The sequence below is a fragment of the Squalius cephalus genome (genome assembly GCF_949319135.1).
Source record: "Squalius cephalus genome assembly, chromosome: 3".
Lineage (NCBI taxonomy): Eukaryota > Metazoa > Chordata > Actinopteri > Cypriniformes > Leuciscidae > Squalius > Squalius cephalus.
In genome coordinates this window covers 57,444,136-57,469,982 of record NC_137124.1, presented here as the reverse complement: position 1 = coordinate 57,469,982, position 25,847 = coordinate 57,444,136, and the positions used below count along the sequence as shown (strand labels likewise).

The 25,847-nt window shown below is 37.3% G+C and overlaps 1 protein-coding gene across 8 annotated transcripts in view; it reads right to left on the bottom strand.

Annotated features, from left to right (window-relative positions):
- Positions 1–25,847, bottom strand: part of myo9aa (myosin IXAa) — a 178,714-nt gene that overhangs the window by 5,304 nt on the left and 147,563 nt on the right. For 5 of the 8 annotated variants that reach the window (XM_079864907.1, XM_079864909.1, XM_079864908.1 and 2 more), the window contains 19 exons: positions 23,854–23,941; positions 23,543–23,683; positions 20,682–20,782; positions 19,759–19,889; positions 18,303–18,508; positions 18,106–18,222; positions 15,500–15,691; positions 15,166–15,213; positions 14,292–14,403; positions 13,945–14,006; positions 13,668–13,860; positions 11,924–12,052; positions 11,015–11,120; positions 9,616–9,747; positions 8,183–8,306; positions 6,295–6,348; positions 4,241–4,258; positions 3,375–3,568; positions 2,027–2,169 (listed from right to left, as the gene is read on the bottom strand). In XM_079864907.1, the coding sequence (XP_079721033.1) occupies positions 2,027–2,169; positions 3,375–3,568; positions 4,241–4,258; positions 6,295–6,348; positions 8,183–8,306; positions 9,616–9,747; positions 11,015–11,120; positions 11,924–12,052; positions 13,668–13,860; positions 13,945–14,006; positions 14,292–14,403; positions 15,166–15,213; positions 15,500–15,691; positions 18,106–18,222; positions 18,303–18,508; positions 19,759–19,889; positions 20,682–20,782; positions 23,543–23,683; positions 23,854–23,941 (2,291 nt within the window). The remainder of the gene's footprint in view (positions 1–2,026; positions 2,170–3,374; positions 3,569–4,240; positions 4,259–6,294; positions 6,349–8,182; positions 8,307–9,615; positions 9,748–11,014; positions 11,121–11,923; positions 12,053–13,667; positions 13,861–13,944; positions 14,007–14,291; positions 14,404–15,165; positions 15,214–15,499; positions 15,692–18,105; positions 18,223–18,302; positions 18,509–19,758; positions 19,890–20,681; positions 20,783–23,542; positions 23,684–23,853; positions 23,942–25,847) is intronic. The other 3 variants (XM_079864912.1, XM_079864913.1, XM_079864914.1) reach the window with 2 other exon arrangements.

The window sequence follows — 25,847 nt, the reverse complement described above, 5'->3', positions numbered from 1 at the left end:
GAGCCCCTGGTGTAATGTGCCACCTGGCTTGAGAAACCCGTTCTCAAAGACTTACTTTTATAGTCATTATTTGGGTAGCACACATACTCTGAATGCCTTCGGCAGAATTCAAATGAGCCATTTTAATCTAGATTAATCTAGATTAATTTCAAAATTAATCTAGATTAATCTAGATTAAAAAAATTAATCTATGCCCACCTCTAATATACATACATACATACATACATACATACATACACACACACACACACACACAGTCAAGTGCATGAAGTGTTCAACATGCTTAAGTGCATAATCCAGATATTTAGAGTGCATTTTTTCTTTTTGGAATTTTCAGTGTGAACACACTACTCACACTATTTGTCATAGAATAGTACAATAGTAAGCAAATTGACCATATGCACGAAACGTTATTAAAAACTTCTGCAATAATAAAAGCCAGCTGGAAAACTTCCGGTGAAATGTCACTTGTTGGTGTGTCGGTCTCTTCAATGTCCTGAGGCAGCTTTAACAGCATCAATAGTGTAATACTTAATTTTTAATAGGAATATAGTCACTTAAATAGTCAGACCTAGCATTAATTTAGTTCTTCAAACGTTAAACAACATAAAGACGCGTCTCAACGTTGTAAATTAAAGATTTATTGTGCACTTTAGTTGCAAAAGGGGAGTTTTCACAAGTGTGCCAAAATCACTGTGCTGACTGACAGCTTTTGTGATTATAAAGGGAGAGCGAGGTACAAAAAAAGTGCTAAACCTTGACAAAATGTATTTTTAAACCTTTAATTAGATTCATTGAAGAAAATGGGAGTTTACGCTGGCTGACAGATTCTGAGATTATAAAGAGAGACGCGGCGCTCGCTTTGTGTGATTCATTCACAGGTTGAAGAAAAGTTATTGTTTTTCATGAGACTTAGTGACTTTTCCTACTTCATACTTCACTACAAAAAGTGCTAAACTTTGACAATTTATTTTTAAACGTAGTGATTTTATAATGTTTGCTATTTTTTCCAAAAGCAAAACGTGAAAAAATATTACATGAAATGTCTACTATGAGCCAATAAATGCTTCTCTGCCGCCATTTACTGGTTATAGTGGTAATTTAGGTCTTTTTTATTTTTAAATAAAAGTGTTTTCTTGAAATGATCGGATTTACAAATGGGACCAATCTCAGAAGGATGAGCAAATTATTCACATTAAAAATAACATTGCAAATGCTGGAAAAAAGTTGCGTGAGCGTGTCCAATTACAGATACCGTGTTTCTTAATCAAACGTTCCCATTAGTCTTTATTGCAATCAATAAAACTGGTTTATTAGCAAATTATCTAAGTGAGATAACAACATTAGAATATAAATACAACATTAAAAAGTCAGCCACTGATGGTTTTGCGTCGATGTTCACCGGAAATGCCCAAACTAGCTTATCGAAAACCAGGAAGTATCTGTGCATATGTTTAATAGGGACACTCCTACTGCTTTTAAGTTCAACAGCAATGTGAAGCACTAGTTATGGTGCATTCAAGTCATCTCGTAAAGATCGTATTTACGAGTTGAACGCACATGAACTCCACCACAATGTCGTAAATACGAGTGGGAAGCTTGGGATTTTCTTTAAGCCGCGATCTCCACGAGTTGTGTGCGTGTCAGTGAGAAACATGGCGGAATACCACAATACTTAAAGGAATTTAGCAGTGATAATGTCAGGCTTTTCTATTTACAGCGAATTAAGCGAATTGCCTGCACAGAATATGATGGCATTATAATATAACAATATAATATGTAACGATAAAGATTGCAGTGGCTTCATAAATGAATTAAAAACATAAAAACCAAAGCACACCTGATGCACATTTCTTTGTTCTTCACTTTCTAGAACTACAGTTTAAAAAACCTTGCTGTATTTTTGTGTTATTGATTAAGAGAAAGTATACCGCCATCTTACTCCGACGAAAGTGACTTGAACGCACTTCCCACCTCGTAAGTACGAACTTCCCAGGATGACTTGAACACACCATTAGTTACTCACCCGAGAAGTCAGAAGTGGCTCCCTCAGAGTCCACATTCAGGTTTTCCGAGCTGTCTGCGGTGCCGATAGAGGCTTCGGACTCCAGGGTCTCGTCATCGGACGCCCGCGGCTCCAGAGCGAGCATCTCGAAGGTCAACTCCTCCCTATGAGGACCATCAAACAAATCTCAGGCTTTGGCTGTGTTCATTAACTAGTAGTACTGCTAACACACAGCAACTCCACACTCTGGTTGCATACGGCACATAATGGAAAACCTAGTACGTCCTCTAGGTATTCACAAGGCGTAATAGTATGATATGCTATTCCCAAAACACCCTTAGGACCTTCTAAGCGCATGGTCTAAAGCTCATGGCGCAAGTGCACTCAGGGCGTTTCCTAATCCACTTATGCTAGTTTAACGACGGGGAAAAATGGTCGGCGGTCCCGGTGCATGATCTAAAAGGGTTGTCCCTATTCTCTTAATGAGTAATGGGTGTGTTTTGGGCGTAATGTGCAATAAACCAATCAGAGTCTCATCTCCCATTCCCTTTAAAAGCCAGTTGTGCTCGTGCCATGGCGGATTTGCTATTTACATGACAGAATTAGCAAGCGGAAAAACTGAACGCTTCTCTAGCGAGGAAACGGATCTGCTCGTGCTCGAGGTTAAAGCGCGGATTCCAACATATCTTTATGTACACAATAATAATCTTTTACATTGTAATCCTTTTATTTGTAATATTTGGCGTGTTTTTGTGCTGCTGCGTGCGTCCCTGTGTGTGTAATAGGCAGAGTGTGTGTGTAATAGGCAGAGTGTGTGTGTTATAAGCAGAGTGTGTGTGTGCGGTGCGTTGTGGACCCGCCTATAGGCGCATATTACTAACACGCTCTTTAAATAACAAAAAAATATTGCACCAACAATGCGCCTGAACACCTTCATTTGCCATTTAAACAAATGGACGTGGGACGTGAAAATGATAACTGCGTCGGGCTGAAACTAGCAAAACACACTTGCGTCGCGTCTGGCGCTGAGTGTATGACAGGGCCCTTAATATCCAACTTTATGCAACCAATGCGAGATGCTAAAGCTGTCTCTCCTACTCATCTTTCTGCAGACTCTCGATTTGTTCGGTCAGTACTTTCTCCTGACACGTCTACGTTAAAACCTAATATTCTGGACATTAATTGTCCCACCCTTACCCAAAAAGGCTGAATATGTGGGCATAACCAAAAAATGTGGGCTGTGTCAGCTTGTAATGATCCACACTCCCTCCAGCAAGGGTGTTGTAACCCAGAAAACATTGATTTTTGCTTTGGTGTAATACAAAATATGGCATGATAGTACGATGATATGTAAAGCTGTCTCTCTTACTTCTCTTTCTGCAGACTCTCGATTTGTTCGGTCAGCACTTTCTCCTCCTGCTGCATGGCGACCTGTTGCTGCTCAGAGACTTCGGGATCTTTCTCGTCTCCGCTCTCCTGCATCAGATCCGGGACGGCTGAGGAGCGAGGACTCACCGGAGGAGACGGTGTGTGATACCTCACCCTGTGCACTGGGCCCTTACCCTGTCAAACACAACACAACACACACTGATGAGTGGCGGAGCTCCAGATTATAAGATGATGGTAAGAAAGACAGGTAACACTTTACAATAAGGTTCATCCTTTGTAATGATCTGCAAAGTTCATGTTAACTACCTTAGTTAACATGAACTAAGAATGAATAATACTTCTACAGCATTAATTAATCTTAGTTAATATTAATTTCAACATTTACTAATACATTATTAAAATCAAAGGTTGTATTTGTTAGCTCTAGTTAATGCACTGTGAACTAACATGAACAGCTGTATTTGTATAAACTAACATTAACAAAGATGAATAAATACTGTAACAAATGTATTGCTCATGGTTAGTTCATGTTAGTTAATATATTAATGTTAACTAATGAACCTTATTGTAAAGTGTTAATGAAAGTCGTTTTGATATTAGCACTGCTACGATCACAAAGCGTTTGGCTTACAGACTTAGACTACAGACTTTCCAAAATGAACATTTTGTCCCAAGGACAATAGGCTGTTTGTTACCTTGTGATTTGATTTGATTTGATCATGTCATGTTCTATGATCGAAATTGTATTTTGTTGCAATCATTAAAAAAAAAAAGTGGTTTATGACAAGTGTTCATTTTGGAGCCTGGATAGAAAAACACAGACTCACTTCAGCCCAAAGCCATTACCTTTCTGAATGAATTTGACTGCTCATTCCCAGAGAAAGCAAGTTTAAAAAAAAAAAAAGTGTAAAATATCAGGCACATGGAGTGAATGCAACACACACACACACACACACAGCAGGGTTCCCACACACACCAGGGTTCCCACACCTTGGTTAACTTCAAATTCAAGGACTTTCCAGGTCCAATACCCTCAAATTCAAGGACTTCATGTGGGGACACATTTCAAGTGAGAGCAAGGTTACATTGTGTTACCTCGTAAGATACATTGTTACAGTTTTGCGTGCGTAAATGTCATGGCAACGTACAACACAAAGTACCTCACACGGGAAACACTTAAAGGTACAATATGTAAGAATTTTGCATTAAAATATCCCATAATCTCAAGGCCAGTGTTATATATTTTGTTAAGTTGATTACTTACAATATCCCAAATGTTTCCAACTATTTTAAAATCGTGAGAAAATTGCGTTAGAGCAGGGGGGAGCTGGGAGTCGCCAGTCAATTGCGTCATATCCGCGTTACCCTCGGTTTCCGCTCGTACTGCGTGGAGTCCTGGACAAATGCGGAAGTTGTAGTTGTAGCGTCTATCAAGCAACAAACGTTAGCTTATTTCGTGCTGTCGTTATGGAACACAATTATTCTTTACCGATTGCAGCTGGTTCTGTCGACAAAGCATGCTTAATTTGATATTTTCCAAATGTAGCATTCGGTAATAGTTATGTTTATGTAAGGGAAGTATTATTGCTTTAGATTTGTGTTTAGTTTATTGACATTGTTTATCACGTCTGGTGTTTATGGCCATGTAAATAAATATAGCATGTGTTATACATAAAGATTAATCAGTATTTTGGCAAATGATGTGTTCGAATGTACTTTTACAACAATTGTTTAGAACACGTAAAACTGCGCCGCGTTATCACAACAATGAATTCGACATACAGTAATATCTATGATAACCAATATAGTATTAAACCTTACTTTTCTTGCGGTTAATTCATTTTAATGAAATAAAAGTGTGATGAGGTTCAAGAGTCAGGAAGGAAGAAGACAGGGGTCGGCGTGACTGGGACTCGTACTTTATTAAAAGTAAAGCAAAACAAACAAAAGTCGTGCACAACGCGCATTCACCGTGGCAACTGCGACGGCACAAAACAGTTAAAAATGAGAGCTCGGATCCACCGGTTTTCTTTCTCTGCGTTCAATTTTCTCTTCAGTCTCTCTCTCGTTCCAGCGCGCGGCTTATACGCGGTCTCTCCACGCGGATCACAGCAATAAGATACAGGTGTTCGTCATTCATTTGCACTTGACCTACTTGCATCCCGCTCGTCTCTTCTCTCTCCCATTACAGACCGCGCTGAACCACGCCCCCCTCGCCACAAAAAGCATGTCATTATAAAAATAGAACTAAGCCTCATCCATGAACATGATTTTTCGATTCCCATCTGACTGATTTACATCCACGGTGGAGTTTAAAATGACAGTTCCCATCATTCCACGCTCCTTCACATCGTCATCAAGCTATGTCGTTGTTGTTGTTTGGAATGTAGCGCCCTTTAGCGGCAAAAAATTCTTGCATATTGTACCTTTAACGTAACGCGTAAATGCGTGCAACTAACGTAGGCTAAATCAAGCAAGCGCTAGAATGCATAGGTCACGAAGTGTTGACGAAATAACACATTAGCGGACCGGATGGAATAATATGGAATTTTTTTACAGAAAACTTCTTGCATAAAATAAATTCAAGCACTTTCAAGGACCCGTATCAATGTGTGCTTATTTTCAAAAACTTTCCAGGGCCTTAATCTTTTTTTCATATTCACAAACTTTCAAGGATTTCAAGGACCCGTGGAAACCCAGACACACACACATAAATACCCAAGTCATGCAGTGCATAATGAAAATGAATGTGATTCTGTCTAGATCAATAACATGTCAAGTGCCTAACTATCATCTCAGCTCTTGAGTTTCTTGCTATATCATGATCATGTAGACAGACGGACCACACAGTGCTGGGACGACACTTACGGTAACAGCGGGAACATACGGTAAATACCTACCGCCACAGCACTGCGGGTTATGCTCATAAATCTAACAGCAATTACTACGGGTTTCTGGATTAGAGAGGAGAGACTGGGGTTAGTGTGGAGACAGAGCTAATGTGAGGGATTTACACAAGCAGGACATGATCCTGGAACAACATCCTCATTTTTGAGCATCAGTGACGGTTCTGGCATTGACTGAGAGACATGATAGTCTAGTGGGATCATTTTTGTTTAGTATAATGCAAGGAGGCTGGCTTCAAATCTTGATCTAATATAATTTTTTATAATGAATTTTGAATTGCAAAAGAACTCGACCGGCGGTGATCGCTCTTCATGTATCCTATGGAAAACAGCAGAATTTACTTTTTGGTAACATCATGTGTGTCATTGGATAAACCCAATAATTATTTTTTATAATAAAACTCCACACAAATTTTCAATGTAATATTTACTACAATGTCTTCAGGCCGAATTATATTGAGTTATGAACCAAAGCGTGATCATACATTATTAGCGCTTACTGACGCAAGCCCTGCATGGATTCAGTCTTCCATGTATTTTGTAGCTTAATGTGACAAATTAATTTATGAATTTTACCATCATATGGACACCACAAGCCTAAACTGCAGCTTATCTCTGTGTTTGGCGACCATATCAGTATCGGCCACTTCAGATGCGTACTGTTCAACATGATGGTTTTGAATTGATTGAAATATGATTGGAATCACTTCAAAAAAGGAAAATACAGATAAGTGCAAGTCTATCATATCGGCTACATAAAATTCTAATGAGAACATCATTATAATTGTGTGTTTGAGACCTGGCTTTTAATGGTGAGACTTTTGTATTTGCAATCAGGCTCTCAAAAATTATATAAAAATCTGGATTTAGATTTATCAATATTTAGATCAGCCAATATATCAGTTATTGGCTTTCAAATATAAAGAATTATCGGTATCAGACAAAATTTTCATATCGGTGCATCCATATTTGGAAGTGCACAATTAAGCAAAAAAAAATGTAAAAAATAATATAATTACAACTCAGTTTCTACTATAAAGCGTCTCTCCAGTGTTCATGATTTACTCGCAAACATCTGACCTTGAGGGTCTGAACCGAAGAAATGAACCGGAGAAGATTTCCATTTAAAAGAAGGCGGAGCCTCAGAGCCACACCCACCTATTACATCATCACCACGGACCAATGGGAGTTCAGAAGCGAACTTTTCCGAGAAGTTCTCTGTGGCCGTTTCAAACTCTCGAAACTTAGTTTTGGCCTGATTTTGTTTAAAATGACGTCACTCTAGTTCGCTCTTCACTTGAAGTATATCGAGGACTTAAATGGTGACGACTTTGGGGCACTAATCATTTTGAACCTACAGTACAACAAACATGGAAATGAATTATCAAATGTAAAAATAAGCATTTTTTCCTGTTTTGGTAGTTAGGCTGAGCGCACTCAAAAACCATTTGGCTCAATAATCAGTTTGAATGGGTTTGGATGGACACGACGCCACTGGAGCAATGTTTCTATCGGCCAATGAGATTGTAGGGTTAGAGTTGAGCCGATAACTGGGGCTGGAGATTGATTCTTATCAACCTGTCATTTCCCTCTGATTTTAGGGGATTTAGGTCCTATGATGTTGGAATGTTGTTCCAGGACAAACACATGTAGGATTGTCCTGCTTCCTGGATCAACAACTTTTATTGGTTATGCAACAATATTCCCATCAAACAAACGATCCTAACTCTAATCATTAACTACCTCTAAAATAAGAGGGGGAAGAAAAAGGTTGATAAGATCGTTCTGAGAAGGATGTTGATCCAGAAACACGTCCTCCTCGGTGTGGTTTTGGACATCTGGGTTATTTGGATGTCTATAGAAATATAAAAAAGACTCTTACCATGGACCTGCGAATGAATGTGAGTCGGCTCTTGGCTTTGTTCTCAGCGAACTCCAGAGTGCTGATGTCCTTCAGCCTGGCCTTGTACTTATTCATCTGCTCGCAAATGATCAGCTCGACACACCTTTAAAAAATAAATAAAAAAAACAGTATGTAATGGCAAAAATCAGATAAGCGATTACATCACAATGCTTCTACCTTCCAATGACAAACCTGCCACAATGGACTAGTACTGTAAACTTCAGTATTAGGACCAGGGTTTGAAATTAACTTTCACTCACCGGCCAATTTGGCTACTAAATTTTTTAGTTACTGGCCATTCAGAACTTCTACTAGCCAAAAAAAAAAAAAACTGGATTACCTACGTCACAGCTTGATATATATATACACAGTGCTATGCATAAGTTTAGTCACCCATGCTAAAACCTCATCTTTTGGAAATTGAAATTCACCATACCTAGAGATTGGCATGGAGTACTTTCCATAAGATCATCTCTCAATGCAAATCAAACTAGCTATTAGGCTAACTGAAATAAAACCATGCCAATCTCTAGGTATGGTGAAGGGTGTGTGATGATGTGGGGCTATTTTAATTCCAAAGGCCAAGGGAACTTTATCAGGATGCATAGTATCCTGGATCCATGAAGTAACTGGCCTTTAAAAATAAAAATCTGCCTGCCTCTATGGGAATTTAACATAGGGGTGTCCAAACTTATGCACCCTGTATTTTAAGGAAGAACATTTATTTATTTACGATACATTATTCATTCACAAAGAAAATTAGTGTCCTTAAAGGTTGGATTTTTCCTAATTTTTTTAATTAAGGCATTAAGTTCAATTTCCAAAAGATGATTTTTATTCCTCTTTTTAGTCAACTTTAGCATGGGTGTCTAAACTTATGCATAGCACTGTATGTATATATATATATATATTTTAAAATATGGATTTTATTCAAACAAAATCCTGTGATGTAGCATCTCCTCCCTTCCTCTTTCATCCTCATCACCAAAAATGTGTTTTAAGTGGACAGATCAATACAGTACAAAGAACATAAAAATACGACGTTGGAAAATGTCTTTTCTGTTAACCAAATGCTTTTTAATCTCCGCTATTGCTTCAACGCAAATGAACAAGCGCGTCATTATTTGTTGTGTAGTGACGTGTGTGTTCAAGTAACCAGATATGCTCAGATTCTGTGCAATACGCTGTATTTAATATATCATGATGACTCACGAGTTGAGGATTTGCACTACATCTATGCAGATTTGTCTTACACGAACTTCCCAAGCAAAGTGAGTAAACATAATAAGTAACACACCAAATTGGCTCGTGATTTGACTACCCGCCACAGTTGAGTTTGACCCGCATTTGGCAGGTGTTAATGTCAAAGCCTGATTAGGACTAAACTATATGACGTGAGAGTTGTCCATTACGCTGTGGTTTTCCCGATGTCCTGGACGCTCCTCAGAGGGTCGATGGTGTCGGGACAGCGCAGGATACAGGGCGCGAACACGATAGCCAGCGCGTTAGCAGACATGCGGTTTGTTTCCTCCTGCAAGGCAATCCTGTGCGCGACAGAAACAAGATTGAAATTTCCAGCATCAAATCATTTAATCAACATTCACACAAAAAGTGGAAAAGAAGCCAATCAGAACATTTTATCTGTAGTTTACGAAGTGCAGTGGGATTTTAGACCAAGGCTGCATTTATTTGATTAAAAATACAATACAGAAAAAACTGTAATATTGTGAAATATTATAAAAAAAAATTAAATAACTGTTTTCTATTTTAATTAGGGCTGTCAAAAGATTAATCGCGATTAATCGCATCCAAAATAAAAGTTTGTGTTTACATAATATATGTGTGTGTACTGTGTATAATTATTTTGTATATATAAATACACACACATGCATGTATATATTTAAGAAATATTTGCATACATATACTGTATATATATTTATATAGTTTATATTATATATAAATATAATTTTTTTATATATAAATTACACATTTTTCTTAAATATATACATGCATGTGTGTGTATTTATATATTCAAATTTAATTATACACAGTACACACACATATATTATTTAAACACAAACTTTTATTTTGGATGCGATTAATCGCGATTAATCTTTTGACAGCCCTAATTTTAATATATTTTAAAATGTAATGTATCCCTGTGATCAAAGCTGAGTTTTCTGCATCATTACTCCAGTCTTCAGTGACACATGATACTTCAGAAATCATTCTAATATGCGGATTTGATGCTCAAAAAACATTCATTGTTATTATTAATGTTGAAAACAGTTTCAATTACACAACAATTTCACTGAAAGCCAACATTCTGCACAAAAAAAAAGTGGAAAAGAAGCCAATCAGAACATATTTTATCTGTGGTATACTAAGTGCAGTGGGATTTTAGACCAATGAGATTTCTCTGTGGGCGGAGCTACACACAAACACACAACGAGACTAAATAGAAACCAAAGGGCCGACAAAACGATATCGCTTGCTGTTTGATCGTGTCTCATCACTGTGTAATAGTTAAAACATTAGGTTACACTATTTTACGGTGTCATTGTTACAGTGTAATTATATATTTAAGTTCTGAGTAATATTAATGAACTACATGTGCTTACTATAGGGTTAGGGTAGGATTAGGGTTTGGTTGAGGGTTAGTTGCATGTAATTATGCATAATTTACTGTTATTACTATGGTAAGTACATGTATGTAACAAGGACACTGTAAAATAAAGTGTTACCTAACATTATTTATGGTGCAGTCATGCATGCATTCATTATTGTGGAGAGATACAGCTGGCGTCTCACCTGACCAAATGGAAAATAAGGCGCTCCAGCGTGTTCAGATGAGTTCTGCTGAGCTGGTCGATTATAGAGTAAACGCCTCGAATCACTTCTTTTTTATCCTGGAGACCTGAAGAGACATGACCAATACATCTTCAAACATTACGCCTCTATAAATGTCTAGTTGATCTAAAGCAATATAAGGTCTGTGGACTGATATATAAAATGTATAAAGATCTTAAAAGTTTTGAACTTGGGTGTTATATATTATTTTATCATTTATGGTTGAAAATGATTTATTATCTACTTCAAACACAGTGTAAAACCTATAGTAAAAAAAATTAAAACAACTTTGAATCCAAGACGTAAAGGTAGTTTAGCAACTTTAGGGATCACTTTACAGCATTATTAATAAAATCTTTTTTATTATACTGGGATACTGAAATGGCTGAGTGATTTTAATGTGCACCGAAGCAAAACAAAACAAAAAAACCAAAACAAAAAATTAATAAAATAAATACATGATCATATGCCAGATTGTCCACTAGTACTGATTTTAATCTGGGCCAAAAAATAAATAAAAAATAATAATAATCATCATATGCCTGATTGTCCACTAGTACTGATTTTAATCTGGGCCAATAAATAAATAAAAAATAATAATAATCATCATATGCCTGATTGTCCACTAGTACTGATTTTAATCTGTGCCAATAAATAAAAAAATAAAAAAATAAAAAATAATCATATGCCACATTGTCCACTAGTACTGATTTTAATCTGTGCCAATAAATAAATAAAAAATAATAAAAAATAATAATCATATGCCACATTGTCCACTAGTACCGATTTTAATCTGTGCCAAAACAAAACAATAAAAAGACACCGAAACTGAATGCTAACGCTATAATCTCGATGGGCTAATCTGCTCACCCATGGCCCGCAGGAACTCCTCATACAGTTCAAAGGTCATCAGAGGATTAGGCAAGTCACGAAGCCACTGCTTGAAAACACTGGCAATGACGTTAATGTTGTAGTCGTCCAGATTCATGCCGTTCACATCTGAGGGCGGAAAATAATAGATATCAAAGTACAGATACAGACATAGTTACTATAGATGTAGATACAGTACTACAGAGAGTTAGTAATATTAATATTCAGCATTATTATTATGTTCTGTGACATTGATTTGTCTGCACTGACTCTATTGGATGGGAGCTGAACTGAGCTGACGAACTTTACACGGTTATTGAGCAGAACTGAATCAACACTGACTCTGACACGCTTGTCTTCTTAGAGAATTGAGCTCAGTTTGCATCATTGAATCATTATTTTTATGTTTATCCTTGTAAAGCTGTATTATATAAAGTGCTATAGAAATAAAGGGGACTTGACTTGACTATTAGTGTTCCAGTCAAAACTAATAAACATCTTAAAACAAGATACATTTACTTGAGAAAACAACAAACCTGCATAAGAAATGTTGGTAACCCTTTAGTTTAGGGTCCAATTCTCACTATATTAACTAGTTGCTTATCAGCATGCATATTACTAGGATATTAGCTGTTTATTAGTACTTATAAAGATCATATTAATGCCTTATTCTGCATGACCTTATTCTACATCCCTTAATCCACTCAATACCTAAACTACCTAAAATACCTGACTATTAATAAGCAGTAATTAGAAGTTTATTGAGGCAAAAGGTCGTAGTTAATAGTGAGAATTGGACCCTAAACTAAAGTTAAGTAAAAATAAACAAAAGTTTAACTAAAGTTTAGTTTATTATATGTGACCCTGGATCACAAAACCAGTCATAAGTCGCACGGGTATATTTGTGGCAATAGCCAATAATACATTATATGGATCAAAATTATAGATTTTTCTTTTATGTCAAAAATAATCAGGATATTAAGTAAAGATCATGTTCCATGAAGATATTTAGTAAATTTCCTACTGTAAATATATAAAACATTTATTTTTGTGAGTGAATGCAGCACAATCGCCAACATAAATGGAAAACTTTAAAGGAACATGCCGACTTTTTGGGACTTTAGCTTATTCACCGTATCCCCCAGAGTTAGATAAGTCCATACACACCCTTCTCATCTCCGTGCGTGCCGTAACTCTGACGCACCCACCGCTAGCCTAGCTTAGCACAAAGACTGGAGGTAAATGGCTCCAGCTAGCATACCGCTCCCAATAAGTGACAAAATAACGCCAACATTTTCCTATTTACATGTTGTGATTTGTATAGTCACAGCGTGTACGAATAACAAGGTCACATGAGACACAGCCATCTTCTAACTGTATAAATACTGGGAACTATATTCTCAGAAGGCGAAGCACTGCTTCGCAAGAAAATCCTGAAATGTTTTCCTCAAAAACCTTAATTTCTTTTCGACTGAAGAAAGAAAGACATGGATATCGTGGATGACATCAGGGTGAGTAAACTATCAGCAAACATTTTTTTGAAAGTGAACTAATCCTTTAAGAAAAACCCATGCGTTAAAATGTTAATTTTGACACCGCTCAATTGAACTTAATAGCACAGTACTTTATGAACCTGAGCTGGACGTGTCCAATAAGGAAAACATCTGAAATGTGCAGTGCTGGCGAAGCTCCAGACACAACTAGAAAAGCCCTGGTTTAAATCACACGTTCTCATGTTTCATACCTGTGTCCAGACTCAGCTTCAGCTCCTTAATCTTATTGGTGGATCCAGACTTTCTGTAGATCCCTTCCGTATACAGGCCATGCATTTCAATGTAATTGATGAGTTTCTCGGCCACGAAAGGCACTGTTCGCTCGTCGATGGTCAGACGGGACAACTCCACGCCGAACTGCCTTGATGAAAGTTCAGGGTCATACTGCACATGGAAAGAAAGGAACATGCTGTAAGTGACGGGATGTTCCCCGATCACATGAATGCACTTACCGGAAAAATCCCTTACCTTCTTGCTGCATTTGGTGGTCATCTTCTGACAGCACTTTCTGTGACACGCATAGCGGCACACTACACAAGACACAGACATCTCATTCATTCTCATTTTCGACATACGGCACAGATTTCTTTCTTTTTTTTTCTTCTTTTTTTTAACAAAAAAAAAGCACCGCCACCTAAAATAAACTCAATTTAAGTCAACATTCCTCTCTCATTGTAAGATGGCGGAAAACATCCTGCATCACAAGGCCAAACTGTTCTCTGTTCGAGGCCATGGGCTTGTTTGGTGATCAATCGGATTATGTTAAATTGAGTTCAGGCCCACTTTGATGCAGAGACTGTTGACATGAAACTCACGTTTGCAGACACACGCCTTGTCCATCATCCAGATGAGGGAGGAGCAGAACTCGCAGTAGGTGGGAATACTGTATTGAGTCGACTTGAATATGTGGCCGTTGTGTTCCTCCACCTGAAACAAAGCCTCAGTGTCAGATGATTTCCAAGAAAAACAGGAAAGCTAAATCAGTGCACAAAAACTCGGGCTCTGTTTACTCCTGGTATTAAGATGCGTTTTGGTCAATCGGATCACAAGTAGACGAGGGAGACATTCCTGTTTACACCTGGTGTTTTAATCCGTCTCTTTTGTCCACTTTCAACCATTTCCTGATTACTTCGAAGGGAGTGTGTTGAAATGTTTGGGCTTTTTCAGATCTTTCGATCTAATAGACAAAATAAGCTCACGCAATTTAAATATATATGTGACTGGAGGCGACAGAAAAACACACGGAGATCATCAGCTTTAGTTTCTGTTCTGACCGCCGAAAGACCAGCCGGAAGCTGTGAGTGTGTGTTAGAAATCAGGAATGGAGAGAGAATATTGTGCTTGGTACGTTTTTCATCTTCAAACCAAACTTGGGTCTTCAGCCGACAAAGTTTAAATCCCGTCTGGATAGAGCTCTTCCCATAATGTTCCCGCATTAGATCAGTAGACAGAGAGAAGACGGTGTTTTGTGGCTGTTTGAGCACATTCGACCACATGAGTGTTTACACTACGAAAGCAATCCGGTCGAATGTGTTTTCCACGACCTCTGGAAGTGGTCGAAAGTGGACAAGCTCAAAACGTTTTAGACCCCGTTACACTTGTATTTAGCGTCGTCCACTTGTGATCCGATCGACCAAAACTCATCTAAACACCAGATGTGAACAAGCCTCAGACTGTGATTCCACTCACTATATCAGCATCCTTTTTCCTTCTCTTCTTGCGGTCTGGTTTGGGAGCCTGTGGGAGAAAAATAGCCAAATAAACACAGTTGCTTGAATGAGAAAACCACGAATGCACAAAAATCTGTTACACATTTTGTTGTTATGAGGAACTGGACATTAATCCTATGCACTAAATTATATTCCTGCCATTTTAAAATATAGAAGCATATTTCTCAACATCAATCTACGGTTTCAATCTACTATTACATATTCCTTTTTAAATACATTTTTAATATATTTTTTTTTTTTTCATTTTATTTAAATTTGACATGTAGTTAATGTTCATGTATAGTGCAGCTCACCTTGCTCTGCCCACTGCTGTCCAGAGGTTTGTGTTCGGTCATGAACTCATCCAGAAACACTTTGAAGGTGTTGACCCAAACTTTGACCGGCGACTCGCTCCAGTCCCTCTGCTCCTGACGCATGTTTTTCTCCAGGATTTGCTCAAAGAGGGCATAGAGATCCTTATAACGAATGCTCTTCCCATCATCCATCTGCAAACAGAGCAAAACCTTCAGATTCTGATGAAACTAACATTACATCTCTTCCATGGCATTTGCAAAGACACAATGTCCAAAAGTCATGTATTTTGATGAAAGATGGGTGATAACAGTAGCTATGTTTCCAATCCAAAGTTGTGAATTTAACTTGTGCGCAAAATTGGAATATCGCATAAAAGGAATTGTGAATAAACCAGCGTTTCATCCCATGTGTTCAAGAAGACGAGAAGTGAGACTGAACGCACTGAAAGCCCTCGCGCTACTCATATACTGAGAGAGAGATAAGACAATAGAGCTGCACAATTCATCTTTAAAAGACTGTGATCTCTATTCAAACACACACGCGATCTTTCAATTCGTCTGTCTATTAAACCTTTGACAAAATCATATTGCAACATTCAGATCTGTGTTGGCGCTGACCCGGAGAGAGTCGTCATGAAACAGCTTCACAAACAGTCTTTTCAACCTCATAGTGTCAATATTTCTGTGATGCAATACTTAAAATGATCATAGAAGTACTGGGATAAAAGTTTAAAGTTCGAATATGAATACTGATGTCTACGATAGCGATCGAAATCAGCTTTTGATAGAAACTTGGTGCTTAAAATAACACATTTATCGATTACATTGTTTCGCCAACTAAGAGCGACAAGTGACTGTTAAAAAAATCACTGAATCATTTATTCAAGAGAATGTAGTATTGTATGATGCTTCTGAAATAAAAGTCAGAAAGATGTGATGACTTATATTTGTAAATATGACTCATCTTATACATCATGTATAGTCTATCCTCCTGAGACCCAAAAAAAAAAGTTTTTTGAATTTAGTTTTTTCCATGTCATCACATTGTTTAGAGCACAATAAACAAATGGTAAAAAAACATTTTTGAAAAATAATATTTTATTCATACGTTATGCTATGTCCTCTGTAGTGGACGCCAGGACTAAGTTGTTTAAAAAATAAAATGACATGAAATTATATGTATAGGCAAAAACAATGGGATTTTTTTTTTCAATCACCAATACATTTTGGGTTTTCAGGATTTTTTTTAACCAAAATTTGTATAAAGATGATTCTCAACTATGTTATGAAAGAAATAACGGAATGAATTGATACACCATTTTACTTTATGCAATATGTGGGTAAAATGGCCATAAATTAATATTCCCATTCAATGCAATGTATCAATACACTGTATCTAATTTGCACATTAATGTGTTCTTGGAGCAACATTTAATGAAAAAAGAAGTGTAATAATTGGAGTAATAATTAGCAACATTTGAATAATAATATCTAATATTTCATAGGAATATTGATGTATAATTTATTTCCATAATCTCTTGTTGTGTTTCCCAAAATGCCTGATAAACATGCTTTAAGTCCTGATGTCCTCTACAGTGGACACGTATGAAATCAATGCCCTGTTCTGTAACAGAAAGTAATTTTTTTATTTGAAACCCCTTAACATTTTCCTGAGATGTTGTTTTATGAAATACAATTTGAAAAGTAGTCCAATTTAAATTATAATTACAATATATTATCATATTTCCATAAGAATGCTACATTTGATCACTAAATTAATGTCAGACATTTTTAAAGACCAAGGAGAAGTTGTTTTCATGGTGAAACCTCCAAACATTTGGTGTCTCTGAAAAGTCCTGAATGTGCTCTTTACAGGACACACAGGTCGTGACATGTGACACGTATGATGTCAGAGAAATTCACTAAAATATAACGTCCACTACAGTGGACAAAAGTCTATTCTTGGGTCCCAGGAGGCTATATAAGTGTATGATTTAACTTTTCCTGATGGTCTAGTGTAAAAAAAAAATAGCAATATATTCGCAATTCTTAAAAAAAATTGTAAAAAAAAAAAAAAAAAAAAAAAAAAAATTCGCAATACATATCGTATCGGCACCCAAGTATCGTGCTAGTATCAAATCGGGAGATAGGTGTATCATCCCAACCCTAATACACGCCGTCATGTTCTCTTGCGTTCGGATGCTGGTGTTTGGGAACACACTCGTGCGAGACGCTTCTGGAGGGAATTAAACCAAATCATTCTGATCACACACTTCGACTCCGGCGTTTCAGACCAACATTTGAGATGCTGTGATGCGATTGGTCCGATGGTTAGTCCAGTTATCCAATCACAGCCTCTGCTGAGGCGGTCACGTGACTTGTGTTGCACATCGAGGAATTTATTCGGTAAATGTGTTTCCAGCGTAGATTATGTGCATGTCTTTTTAACAGATAAAAAACATTATCCGCCTCAAATGAGCGCATACGTTTTTTTTATGCGCAGTTTTAGAATTTATGGACTATTCCATCCAGCATTTTTTTTATGCGATATCCCAAACTAGGTGGAAACATAGCAAGTAAAACAAGTGCTTTATTACGGTACTTACAGCTAAAGCTGTGGAGTACGAGTTGAAGATATTCAAGCGGAACTCCTTTAGTGCCTTTTTGAAGACGACATCCACCATTGTGTCTTTCTTACCATCTTCTGTGTCTAGATCAGTAATCTACGAGATTAAAACAAGGTTATGATGGCTCAATACATAAACGCAGCTGTAGTAAACTCACACAGAAAACAGGCACGCACCTTCTTCATGAGGAAGTCGTTCATGCTCCTGTAGTCGTTGGCACAGGTGAGGATCTGCAGGGCATCGTTCTGCCACTGGGCCGGCTCGAGAGCCACACTGCTGATCTTCACACTGCGCCTGCGCTTCACTTTAGGGGACGGCTCTTTGTTCTCCTTAAACTCCCTCTGTAGTGTCAGGTCTGGGCTTTGAGGAGGGGAAAGGCGATCTATTCCAGGGATAAAGAGAATAGCAATGCTTTAAAGGTGCAGTGTGTAAACTTTAGCGGCATCTAGTGGTGAGGTTGTGAATTGCACCCAACAGAAGTTACGGTGGCCTATAGTAAAACATGTCGTCGTCTGAGACAGCGGAGAGTAGCCAGTTAAGCAATGAGGTTTCTTTACAAAGATTAAGAAATTATGTTTACTTAATTATTCAGATGTTATTGCGAATATTATTGTTACTTGTTCATCATTGTGTGTGTTTTATTCGCTGACTTTAGCTAGCTTCATTGCGCGAAAAACAACTTAGAAATGAAACGTGTTTGTCCGTTCAGGGCCACTGTAGAAACATGACAGCGCATTTCAATGTAAGCGGACCGGCGGGGTGTGTAGAGAGAAATAGCTCATTCTAAGGTAATAAAAACATAACGGTTCATTACGTAAGCTCTTTATACACCACTGAAAACACAGTTATGTATACGATATTGCATTTCTGTCAACAGATCCTCCTAAATATTACACAATGCAACTTTAAGTTAGCAATTAGGTACTCGAGGCTAGTGCTGTATCGTGAATAAGTCACGTGACTTATTCGCGATACAGCACTAGCCTCGAGTACCTTATTGCTTTTATAAAACGGTTACCACACAATATGAATATTAAAGCCCAAAAACATGTATCAGTGCAACTTTCATGAAGTAAAATCACTAAAAGTCTTCCTCCCGCTGGAAAAAATAGTCCCTGACCGTGAACAGCAACAGAAGTTACAGTATTTCTCCTTTAGATGGCGGCAGAGACTGTCTTTATGCGCGAGTCAGTCAGTAGAGAAGACTTTTATATTGAAAGGACTGAAACTTGCTGTGAACACGGAGAAGCAAGACGCAACTGACAAATGACTACTAGCGTGTCAGGGCACGAAAACAGATTTTTTTATTAGGAATATAGGACTGACCTGAAGGAAAATGCTTTATCTACTGTAAATGCAGGTACACTTGTTTACTCGATCTCTCACAATACTCTATAAGCTTCAACGAACAATATCAATGAGAACAAACACATGTTTACGTTGCTAAGAGTGGTTGCTAGGGGTGTTGTGTAGTGATACACAGAACCGTTGGGGTGAAGCGGTCATATAGTGTTTTATCGTGAATAAAACACAGCTGTTGACCAATCAAGGACTAACCGTTTTATAAATGACCAAAAAGGCCTTCTTCTCAATATGCTTGAAACATGTAATGGAGCAGACCTCTCATCTCACCCTCTTCCATCAGAAGTATGGCTTCGGCGTAATCTCCTTCCAGCGTATCACTGCCACACAACAGCCGCTCTCGCGAGGTCTTCTTCTCGCCGTGCTTTGCCTTTCCCCAAAACCGCATTTTACCGCGAACCCTGCAGACAATACAGATGTTCACAAGGACAGCAGGAATAGTTCACCCAAATACTTTCATTTCACCTTCATTTACTTTATGTTCTAATTTCCTTTCTTAAATGAACTCCAAAAAAATCTTTGCATGAAAAAGAGACCGAATCTAAAGGCAACTGTAACACTTTATCATTGTCATTGTTACAGTGTAATTATATATTTAAGTACTGAGTAATATTAATTAACTACATGTGCTTACTATAGGGTTAGGGTAGGATTAGGTTGAGGGTTAGTTGCATGTAATTATGCATAATTTACTGTTATTACTATGGTAAGTAAAATGTAACATATATAACAAGGACACTGTAAAATAAAGTGTTACCACAGTAACACTTTACAATAAGGTTCATTAGTTAACATTAATTAATGTATTAACTAACATGAACTAAGAATGAGCAAAACATTTGTTACAGTATTTATTAATCTTTGTTAATATTAGTTAATAAAAATACAGCTGTTCATGTTAGTTCACAGCGCATTAACTAATGTTAACAAATACAACCTTTGATTTTAATGACGTATTAGTAAATGCTGAAATTAAAATAACTAAGACTAATAAATGCTGTATAAGTATTGTTCATTCTTATTGTAAAGTGTCACCAAAAACACTTAGACATTCTGTCTAATATCATTATCAATATTTCATGAGGAAAAAAGGAAGAAAAAATACAGTGCTGGAACAATATGAGTAAATGAGTATTTCAGTCTCTTGAATGTTCAAAACGAATCCACAACTAATTGTTTGTTAAAGCAAGCACCTTCCGTCTCCGTGAGAGATCTTCCTCGCGTCACTCTTGCCCAGCTCTCCAGTCGACACGGTCTTGTACATGTTCTTCTGCTCTTCAGTGACTGTGGCCGGCTGAAACACATCATTATAGCAGAGCATGTCAGAGCAAAGATCTCTCTGCAATAGCTCAATATAAACCGTTAAACCTCTTCCTTTCACTTCAGCCACCATTTGCTGGAAGATAGTGTCATTTTAAAGCATGTACAGTGGGCACAAAGAGCAAGAACATGTTGCTCCTTGACAGTCTGAAGGCACTGAGTGGTTAAATCAATTTCTTCTACAACACTAATGCACTAATACTGACCAGCGGCACACAATGAAAGTGCACTTTAATGATAGCATATGACTGGGACAACGAAATAACTTAACTCTTAAACACACACACAAAACAAAACAGTATTTAACCAAAGTTAAATGGCTCATTCTACAAAACGGGTACCTTTTGTGCACTTAAAACAATAATAAATTATATATTCTATATCTTATATCTTAATGAGCACAAACCAATAATAAGTTAACAAACTGGGAAAACTGTCAACCTTGCTACTCGGACTTAACTTGCATTAATCTAATTACGACTTTGATATGGAAGAGGCACCAGTTTCATACAAAGACCCAGATAATGTTTGAATTGACCATATGCACGAAACGTTATTAAGAACTTCTGCAATAATAAAAGCCAGCTGGAAAACTTCCGGTGAAATGTCACTTGTTGGTGTGTCGGTCTCTTCAATGTCCTGAGGCAGCTTTAACAGCATCAATAGTGTAATACTTAATTTATAATCAGAATGTAGTCACTTAAATACTCAGGCCTAGCATTAATTTAGTTCTTCAAACATAAGACGACATAAAAAAGCAAAAAAACATTGTAAATTAAAGATTTATTGTGAACTTTAATTAGATTCATTGAAGAAAATGGGAGTTTACGCTGGCTGACAGATTCTGAGATTATAAAGAGAGACGTGGCGCTCGCTTTGTGTAATTCATTCACAGGTTGAAGAAAAGTTATTGTTTTTCATGAGACTTAGTGACTTTTCCTACTTCATACTTCACTACAAAAAGTGCTAAACTTTGACAATTTATTTTTAAACGTAGTGATTTTATAATGTTTAATATTCATTCAAAAGCAAAACGGGTCAAAAATGATGACATGAAATGGCTAATATGAGCCAATAAATGCTCCTCTGCCGCCATCTACTGGTTATAGTGGTAATTTAGGTCTTTTTTATTTTTAAATAAAAGTGTTTTCTATCAAATGTTCGGATTTACAAATAGGGCCAATATATCAGGAGGATGAGCAAATTAATCACATTAAAAATAACATTGCAAATGTTGCGTGAGCGTGTCCAATTACAGATACCGTGTTTCTTATTCAAACGTTCTCATTAGTCTTGAATGCAATCAATAAAACTGGTTTATTGGCAAATTAGGCAAGTGAGAGAACTGCATTAAAATATAAATACATTAAAAAGTCAACCAGTGATGGTTTTGTGTCGATGTTCACCGGAAATGCCCAAGCTGGCTTATCTAAAACCAGGAAGTAACCGTGCATATGGTCAGTTCTACTGTATTGTTAATCAGGAAGACTGGAAAGTGTATTAAAAAGAGGGCTACAGAAAAAGAAAAGATAAATATGGCGCCATGCCAGTTCCACAGCTTTAGCCTGATTGCAGAAGAAGAGACAGAGCGAGATGTTAAAGCATGCAGAACTCTCGGTCCACAGTGGCAGTGGAGAAAGCAGAATCTCGCAGTGAATGTCTTGGTTGTTCAGGAAGAACCTACAGTCAATAGCAGAGCTGTTATGCCTAGGCAAGCAGTGTGGTCAGATTGTGAAGAGTGCTGTGGGTTACACATTTCACAAATGCCTTTTTAGATCAGGAGAGGAAAGCAAACTTCTGATGGAAGCCATCCAGATCTGTGTGGCTGATGCATGCGCCAATGTATTGATGAACAATTCTGGCTCAAATTGTATTATATATTTTTTTTAGAGCTGGGCAACTATTAATCGCGATTAATCGCATCCAAAATGAAAGTTTATGTTTACATAATATATGTGTGTGTACTATGTATAATTATTTTGTATATATATAAAAATACACACATATGCATGTATATATTTAAGAAAAATGTGCCATTTACAATATATATAAAATATTTTAATTTATATAATATAAATTACGTATAAATAAATAAATAAATATATAAATAAATATAATATATATGCAAATATTTCTTAAATATATACATATATGTATGCATATGTGTGTATTTATAAATACAAAATAAATATACACAGTACACACACATATAAGTTTTATTTTGGATGCGATTAATAGTTGCCCAGCAGTAATATTTCTGTGTTTAAAAATGCATTAAAATGAGGGTAGTCAAAGTTAACATTATCTCATGAGGAAATTAAGACAAAAAAAAAAATAATTAGGAAATGATTTTGCAGAAAAACACCAGCCATCACAGATAAGAATAGTTTTCAAAAGGTGTTTGTGCATCTGTGGTTGAAGACTATCTCCTCGAGCTGGATAGAGAGGGAGTGTAGAAGCGTTTCAGGTGGTCAGTAAGGCGATCTATCAGCGTCTTCTGGAGGAGTTAGCTGTCGAGAGAGAGAGAGAGAGAGAGAGAGAGAGAGAGAGAGAGAGAGAGAGGGGGAGGGGGGGGTATGGGGGAGAGAGAGAGAGAGAGAGGGAGAGAGAGAGAGAGAGAGAGAGAGAGAGAGAGAGAGAGAGAGAGAGAGAGAGAGAGAGAGAGAGAGAGAGAGAGAGAGAGAGAGAGAGAGAGAGAGAGACCTGTGGGCGCTAGATCAGACCATTGAATTACCATTTCCGAGTCACTGTGACAAGCCTCTAGAGGAGTCTCATCACACTCCTCGTCCTCTGACTCCCCCTCGACTGAGCCGCGGGTCATGAAGTCTGAACGCGTCCGCGCCATACGGGCTTTTTTATGACCCGGTCGGCCAACCTAATCAACCAAATGATAATAACACAAGTGAAGCTGCTCCCTCGTACATTAAGGTCAGGTGACCCCACTAAGAGTTAGAAAGAGTTCAAAGACAAATGTATTCATTAACGAGGGGGGAAGAAAGTGAGAAGATGTTTGAAATCTGCCATGACCTGAAGTGTTTCTCTTACCTCACTCTTAGTGGGTTTGTAACCCAAGAGGCTCACTTCGTCCTGGACTCCTGGTGTCTTCCCTTGATTGGCGATGTCCTTATCCAACCTGAAAGAAGTTCAAGGGTTACAGCGTTTCTACAGGTTTAATGATAGCAGATTTAAGACTTTTTAAAGACCTTTTAAGTGAAGAAATTTTAAAGTTGCAGTGTGTGATTTTTAGCGGCATCTAGTGGTGAGGTTGTGAATTGCACCTAACAGAAGTTACGGTGGCCAACAGGAAGTGATGTCGTCGTCTGAGACGGCAGAGAGTAGCCAGGTAAGCAATGAGGTTTCTTTACCAAGATAAATTAAGAAATAATGTTTACTTAATTATTCAGTAAAATGAGATGTAATTGCGAATATTATTGTTACTTGTTCATCATTGTCAGTGTTTTATTCGCTGACTTTAGCTCACTTCATTGCACGAAAAACAAGATAGTAATGAAATGCGTTTGTCCGTTTAGGGCCACTGTAGAAACACGATGATGTAAGCGGACCCGTGTGTGTGTGTGTGTGTAGAGAGAAATAGCTCATTCTAATATAATAAAAACATAACGGTTCATTAATTAAGGTCTTTATACACCACTGAAATCACAGTTATGCATCTGATATTGCATTTCTGTCAACAGATCCTCCTAAATATTACACAACGCACCTTTAACGAATAAAGTGAACACACAACATGTCAATATGTTCTATAATCCCAAATGTCCAGGCATCATACAATCAACACTTCAGTGTTTCAAAATACAACATTCGACCGATCTCCATTACTTTTTCATTCATTTTACAACAAAATAGCCAAAGGCTTGAGAATATCTCTGCTCCCAAACACAAGAATTTGCACGTAACTTTTACTGCACATTCTGATCACACGGACGTTCTGAGTATTTTTGTCATTTTCCAGTCAATCGGAGAAGCAAGCAAGTCTTGTTTTCTGTGAAATCGATCAAAATGAAGTGATTTTGCGATTAAAACAAGAACAAATATCAGCCAATTGGCTCAGAAAAATATACTTAATTTAAAGGAGAAACCAGTTTTCCTTCCCAACTGACAGATACAGTCACTTAAGTTTGTTCAATTAGTCAGAAAACAAGATTACTTATCTTCATTTTGCATCTCAAGTAAATGTATCTTGATTTAAGTATGTTTATAAGTATCTGTACTTGAAAACAAGACAAACATATTGAGGAAGATTTACATTTAATGCCACGACTGTACGACTTTCTGCTCTGATTTCGGCGGGGTGACCATACGTCCTCTTTTTCCCAGACATGTCCTCTTTTTGGACCTAAAAAAAAAATGCGTCCGGACGGGATTTCTATTCATTCTATGAATTCACAGGTGATTTACAGAGACAATGCCTGTGTTTTGGTTTCGGTTGGGATCCGTGTAAAGCATGACCTGCAAAGCTGGCACGCACGTCTCAGTGTCAAATAAAGGTGCCAGTGACCCAGAAGCCCACATAAGGGAAGTATAAGAGAACATCAGGAGGACTGAAATTACTTTTTACTGTAATAAAGAAGTAGATTTTTTATTTTATTTTAACCTATGGCCATGAAAAGAAACAGTGTCATGTAAAAGATGTTAAAAGCTAAACTATTTTTTTTTTTAAATATATATTATTCTATTGTTGCGGGCCAAACATTGAATGGAAAGGATGTATTACTTTATGTATTAGAATAACATAGTTGCAAGGTTGTGAATGCATTTGTCAAGTATTTTTTGATGCATTCACCCCCCACCCCACCCGTCCTCTTTTCTGAAAACTAAAATATGGTCACCCTAGATTTAGGACCTATTTTGTGAAAGGTTGAATAGGACTTTTTAAGACCTTTTTTAAGACGAGCAGAAACCCTGAGTGAGTTTACTCAAAAGTTGAGCCTACACATACAACCTTCTTTTCTTCAACAGAAATAGTTAACGTGTTTATGCATATTTATTTACACACACCGTCTCAAGAATTGATGTTA